General features: G+C 43.5%; 1 protein-coding gene across 1 annotated transcript in view; it reads left to right on the top strand.

The window, feature by feature from the left end:
• Positions 1–1,783: 1,783 nt before the first annotated feature.
• Positions 1,784–7,081, top strand: part of hay (ATP-dependent DNA helicase hay) — a 28,584-nt gene continuing 23,286 nt past the window's right edge. Inside the window, exon 1 of the mRNA XM_080281137.1 lies at positions 1,784–1,906. Coding sequence (XP_080137263.1) covers positions 1,784–1,906 — 123 coding nt within the window. The remainder of the gene's footprint in view (positions 1,907–7,081) is intronic.

The following is a 7,081-nucleotide window of genomic DNA, read 5'->3' as shown; positions in this document are numbered from 1 at the left end:
TTTACCTACCTCAGTGAACACAGAGTGGGTGTTTATCATATGTGCAGTGTTCATATATGTTTATAGTACTATTATCAGAGAGTGGTTGGCATTTGGTACTGGTGTGTGGGGCATAAAATAGTGATTTTACACCCCTCACTTCTAACGGCACTTCCCGTCCTGAGAAAGTCCACAAAGTCATGAAACCTACATCACTGCAAAGCTGAAGGTTAGTACTTTCTAATGGTATTTTATTTTTTGCTCTAGCTTTATTCTGTGCAGAGTTATTAAGGTTTAAAGGTTTGTTTACATTTGGCTGGAACCCCCGCGGGAGAGGCCAGTCGGTGCAAAACAATGCCCGCGGTTAAAGGGTTAACCTAACCTAACCCAGCCCAGTCTAAACTAACCTTACTTAACCATACCTAACCTTAACCAGATATGCAGAATTAGTAACTCTGATGAATTCTGCTTCAGCCAAGTAGTTTTCAGTAGCTACAGTGCTCCCCCAAGCAACACGGTTAATGGGTCTAGGGATTTCACTGCACAAATGGAAACTGGTAGATGGGTACATTGAAACCCATGTTATTAGGACAAATAGGTCTGGAAATGTCCCAAAATATTCCCAAATCCCCCATCTGACCCTCTTGAATATTTTTTACTCCTTCCTGAGCATACCAGACATTAATTGTAATACTGTACTTACACCGCCTTTACAAACATCATTGGGCAAAAGAAAGAGTTACAGTATTTAGAGTGTACAAACTGCTGTACAGTTTACTCACCATGAAATGACAATGTTATTTAGGTGTCTGGAGGGTGAGGGAGAATATCTGAGGGTGAGGGGCCAGAGGAGGTGATTGAAGTTTCTCTAACTCCTCTGGGGTTGAGGCTAGACACATCAGCCATGTTGTTGACATTTATTACCATGGTAAATCTTCAAATGGAGTGCAAAGGAGTCTCTCTGAGAAGAATTTTGCCTCATTAACAGGGGGAGCTGCCATGCTGATTGATTCGGGGTATGGTTCATGTTGCTGCGCAAATTATGATTAATGCAAACCAGAACCGCCCTCCTCACATTCTTACTGCAAGAGCCTGCCTGTACGCTCAAGAAACAGTGTGCATCAGGAAAACAAAACATGGAGACAAACAATTGGGAAACAAAATCACTGTGAAGCAGTTGTTTACCACCATAAAAATAATAAGGGTGACCCTATATTGAGTGACAAGCCAAATGGTTTCCTGTACACCAGGAAACCATTTACTGCGCTGGGTAGGAACCATATAACCAAATTATGGCACCTGTTTATTTAATGGATAATTAAGGTGCTCCAGTCGGATTGAGCCGGTGTAGGTTTATATCCAAGGGATGGTTGGGGTTTGTTGCTCACGTACTGCCTCTCTGGGATGAGTGAGGCTGGTCATTCACATCTTAAATGTCAGGACCAACTTTCTTAGCCCTGGGCTCCTGTGCTCCTCATGGGGTGGCATGGGATTGGGTGATGGATGGGTGGATGAAAAACAATAAGAAAAATATGGAAAACAAACTGTAAGAATAAGAAGTGAGTTGGTAAGGTCTGCTGCTTAAACTAAACCAAATATTTTTCAGGCATTACAGTATAGTGAACACAAATGACCCCTGCTCTGGACCTCTGGTATTTGTACCAGGAAGTTGTTGATTATATTTTGGCACAGAAATTTAATCATTTAATGAAATACCAGTACCTTAGGGCATTTGTTTGTGGTTTGAGTTGCAGCATTGTAACTGTATATACCACCTTGTTATTTCAGACATAGGCAAGGTAGCATGGGCAAGAAGAGCAAATTCTATGAAAAGGGTAAAAGGAAGCGTAAGGATGAAGCAGCCTCCGATGATGAGGAGAGCCTGGAACTGGAAGGTGTTCCACAGGCATCCAAGCAGAATGTGGAGGTAAGATACAGAGTCCCAGCCATAGAGTACTGATCGGCCAACCATTGTGTAAGGTCCTTGTAGAGCCAAGCTTGCCATTACCTGGATTATGACACTGTTTATCATCCCAGTCTTTTCTGTACTATATATCAGCATTATATAGGCACAGCTTTGGCACTCATGTTTGTTGAGGTAGAAGTCTCATATAGACTGGTTATGGAAGTTACCTGGTGAGTGGATGTAAGTATACAAGAAGTCAGAGTTTTAGTTATTTCATGTGGTAATTTATTTTCCATTTTAAATACTAGTTTATGCCAATCCCATTTTGCCCTTTCAGAGCTTGGAGGCATGGAGCTAGACTGCCATAATTTAGAACATTTAAGGATGGGAGCCCAACTGTTTTCATGAGAGAAAACCTTTGGGACTTAATCTTGAGCACACAGGCCCAAGAGCTTACTGGTCACCAATTACGCACCAGTACCAAGCTATTTTTATCAGGATATGCAAGGGCTTTCTCATTCAGGACTGTAGAGATTTCAGTAAGACAGTGTTTTTATAATGTAACACCCAAGAGCAGCACCACATCCACTCACTCGATGTAGTGCTGCTTTCGGGTGTCTGCCCTTTCCTCTCCTTCATCCTTCTTTCCTTTCATCCTCTTTTGTCTTTCTTTCCTTTATTCTTTTCTAGTCCTTCTGCCTACGAGTAACTTCATGCTTCCTCTTCTGTCTTTCTTTCCTTCATTCTTTCCTCTTCCTTCTACCTGTGGGTGACTCTACACTAAGTGACAAGCCAAGTGGTTTCCTGTACACCAGGAAACCATTTACTACGCTGGGTGGGGTGAGGGGACTAGGGACCCCCTCCTCTGTTTTTTAGTTCCTAAAAAGAGACAGGCCAGAGAAAGGGATGGGGGATGGAGTTATCCCCGTACCCTGAAGATTGGGTCTATGAATGTGCGTGGATGTAGTACAATTGAGGCTAAAAGGGAGGAGATTGGGAGAATGTTTGTGAGAAGAAAGTTGGATGTGTTAGCTTTGAGTGAAACGAAGATGAAAGGGAAGGGGGAATCTATGTTTGGAAGTGTGAATGGAAGATTGTCAGGTGTTGATAGAGGAAGGGCAAGAGAAGGTGTGGCCTTGTTAGTGAGTCCGGAAGTACAGCAGTGTGTGATTGAATGGAAGGAGGTGTCATCAAGACTGATGTGGGTGAAAGCGAAATTTGAACGTGAGTTGTGGGTGTTTGTGAGTGCATATGGGCCTGGTAGTGAAAGGGATGAACAAGAGAGGGAGTCTTTCTGGAATGATGTTGATGAGTGTCTGCAGAGTTTTGGAGCGAATGTGAATGTGGTAATAATGGGAGATCTGAATGCTAGAGTGGGAAATGTAGCAGTTGAAGGTGTAGTTGGTATGCATGGTGTGCCTGGAAGAAATGAAAATGGGGAACGAATGATAGCGATGTGTGTTGAGCGAGAGATGGTGATTGGGAATACGCTGTTTGAGAAGAAAGATATTTATAAGTATACATGGGTGAGACAGGAGGGTGGAAGGGTTGTTGATAGAGCCTTGATGGACTATGTGGTTGTGTCTAGGAATGTAATAGGAAGATTGTTGGATGTGAGAGTTCTGAGAGGGGAGGGTGGAGGTATGTCTGACCACTACCTGGTGGAGGGAAAGTTAAGAGTAGGTAAGAGATGGGTGAGAGCTAGGAGGGTTAGGTGTGGCAGGGAGGTTTTGAAAGTGAGTGAGTTGGATAAAAGAGAGAAAAAGATAGAGTATCAGGAGAAATTGAGAGATGAGCGGAACGCAGTGAAAGATCGGGAAAATGGCAGCGTGGAGGAAGAATGACAGTTGTTTAAGAGTGCTGTGGTGGGGCATGCAGAAGAGGTGTGTGGTGTGAGACGTGTGGGTGGTGGTGTAAGAAAAGGAAGTGAATGGTGATGCGAGGAAGTAAGTATGGCTGTGGCTGAGAAGAGACGTGCATATGAAGTGTGGCTGCAGAGGAAGGATGAGATGTCATATGAAAGGTATAAGGAAAAGAGGAATAGAGCGAGAAGAGCTGTGCGTGATGCTAAAGTGGCAGCAGATGAGAGGTGGGGTAGGTGGCTGACAGAGAATTTTCAACAGAATAAGAAAATGTTTTGGAAGGAGGTGAAAAGGGTGCGAAAGGGAGAGTCTGGGAAGGAAGAACGAGTAAAAGCAGAGGATGGAAGGATGTTAATTGAGATGGATGCAGTAAGGAAGAGATGGGCAGAGTATTTTGAAAGATTGTTAAATGTAGAGGAGGAAAGGGTGGCTGAGATTGTGGCAGATAGAAGGGTGCAAGGAATAAATGTGTTGGGAGAGTTGAATGATTCTTTGATCACGAAGGAGGAAGTGGAGAAGGCAGTAAAGGAGATGAAAACAGGGAAAGCTGCAGGTATGGATGGGTGTGCTGTGGAATGCCTGAAGGGTGGTGGAGTGACTATTGTTGACTGGTTAGTAAGATTATTGAATGTGTGCTTTGAGAAAGGTATGGTGCCAATTGACTGGGCAAGTGCTTGTGTGGTCCCGTTGTATAAAGGCAAGGGTGATAAGTATGAATGTACTAGCTTTAGGGGTATAAGTCTGTTGAGTGTTGTAGGTAAAGTGTATGGTAGAGTGTTAATTATGAGAGTTAGAGAGGGTACAGAGGGAGTGATTAGTGATGAGCAGTGTGGCTTTAGGAGAGGGAGGGGATGCGTTGATCAGGTGTTTGCTGTGAGACAAGTGTGTGAAAAGTATTTAGCGAAAGGCAAGGATGTGTTTTGGGCATTTATGGATTTAGAGAAAGCGTATGATAGAATTGATGGGAGGCTTTGTGGACTGTTTTAAGATTGTATGGACTTGATGGTAGGTTACTAAAAGGGGTGAAAAGTTTTTATGTAAATAGTAGAGCGTGTGTAAGAGTGGGAAATGCTGTGAGTGATTGGTTTCCCATGAGAGTGGGGCTGCGACAGGGATGTGTGATGTCGCCTTGGTTGTTTAATATTTACATGGATGGTGTTGTAAGGGAGGTGAATGCAAGAGTTTTAGGTGGTCTGAGTCTGGTAAATGTTGATGGAGGAGAGTGGAATCTGAAGCAGCTGCTGTTTGCAGATGATACTGCACTGGTGACTGATTCAGAGGAGAGATTGAGATAGTTGGTAGAGGAGTTTGGAAGGGTGTGTGAAAGGAGGAAATTGAAAGTAAATGAGAATAAGAGTAAAGTGATGAAGTGTACAAGGTTGATAGATGGTAGGGGGATGAATATAGTTTTGAATGGTGAGTTGCTTGAGGAGGTAGATTGTTTTAAATATCTAGGGTCACATGTTGCTGTGGATGGAAGATTAGATGCAGAAGTGAAGTTTAGAATAAATGAAGTAGGAAAGGTGCTGGGAGGAATGAAAAAAGTGTTTAAATGTCGTTCGCTTAGAATGGATGTAAAGAGAAGGCTGTATGAGGGTGTTGTGGTACCGACTGCATTATATGGGGCTGAAACATGGGATATGGGTGTAGCAGAGAGGAAAAGTTTGAATGTAATGAAGATGAGATGTCTGAGGAGTATGTGTGGAGTGACGCGTATGGATCGAGTGCGAAATGATGAAGTGCGAAGGAGAACTGGAGTTGTTCGGGAGATGGCTGGTAGAGTTGAGCAGAGGGTGTTGCAATGGTTTGGGCATATGGAGAGAATGGATAATGAGCGATTGGTGAAAAAGATAACTAGATCTGATGTGAGAGGTGTAAGACTGAGAGGAAGACCACGAATAGGATGGATGGACAGTGTGAAGAGAGCGCTGGATGCGAGAGGGATGTCTGTTGAGCAAGGAAGAGTGGCTGTGCGTGACAGAAATAAATGGAGAGAAATTGTGAATGAATAAGTGATGACGCAGCCCTGAGGGGATATTCTCCCGCATTTGGTCTGATCAGCTAGTCAGGTCAGGTGCAGGTAAGGGGATGGGTCTGTTATGATGTGGCAGGGGTAAACCAGTTCTGCTGTCGGGCTCTGCTGTGGATGTCACTGATTGCATTGCGCAGTTGACCCTTGTGCGGTGTGATGCGGTGAGGATCTGTCCGTTCTCCGCTTTGGGGCTAAGATGCGAATAAATGTGTTTGAATGGATGAGTAAATGGAGAGTGAGTCGTCCTGTCTCGGCTACCTCCCTTTCCTTGGGGGAAGCAGCCTAGGTATATAGATAGATAGATAGATAGGGTGGTAACCATATAACCAGATTTTGGCGCCTGGTGTTTTAGTGAGTAGTTACGGCACTCCGATCGGATTGAGCTGGTGAAGGTTTATATCCAAGTGACGGTTGGGGTTTATTGCTAATGTAATGCCACTCAGGGATGAGTAAGGCTGGTCACTCTCGTCTTAAACGTCAGGATCAACTTGCCTAGCCCTGGGCTCCTATGCTTCTCATGGGGCAACGTAGGATTGAATGATGATGATCACATAGTTTCATACTGAATAAGAGTACGTAGAGGGGGTCCTCAGAGAGCACAGTGAAACTGTGCCCAAATTTTGGCTCTGATCTGTAACCATGATCTTCAATCTCCACCAAAAGCAAATCCCATATATCTGTCCCTAACCAGAGTTTATATGCCAATTTTTATGCAGATTGGATCAGACATTTATTAGATATTTCCACATCCTGAAGCTTGAAACTGTCACCCATGACCTTGCACTTTAAGCAGTCTGCACCAATCAGGTTATTTCTTCCCAGACCCACACACAGGTATGTGCCAGTTTTGATCCTGATTGGACAGAGCATTCATGAAATATGTTGCTAACATGTAAAATAGGCACCAAGAGTCCTGTCACCTCTAATAATTTTCTCTCCATGGACCTCAAAATCAGTCTGCAGAATCAACAGCAACTGACGCTGAGTTTATTGTACCACAGATCAGTCATGTCAGTGTTGGTTTCTGCAGATTTTCCAGTCTGTTCTCAAAGTCCATGGAGAGAAAAATATGAGAAGCGACAACACTTCTGATGCCGAATGTACATACTGGTACATAGAAACAGACCTAATCACAATAGCTGCACCTTGGATATGGCTAATAAAATCTTAGTGAATTTCACATCTACTAGTTCTGTAAAAATGGGTACAGTACAACTTGCAATAGATGGGTTCACAAAAGATGCAGTGACATTAGAAGTAGAATACAGGTTGAGGAATTTTTCATGTACACTATATTGGGGT

This window comes from Coenobita brevimanus, chromosome 87, assembly GCF_032717465.1.
Source record: "Coenobita brevimanus isolate Jiangsu-jjx chromosome 87, ASM3271746v2, whole genome shotgun sequence".
Classification (NCBI taxonomy): Eukaryota; Metazoa; Arthropoda; class Malacostraca; order Decapoda; family Coenobitidae; genus Coenobita; species Coenobita brevimanus.
This window is presented reverse-complemented; position numbering and strand designations above follow the sequence as displayed.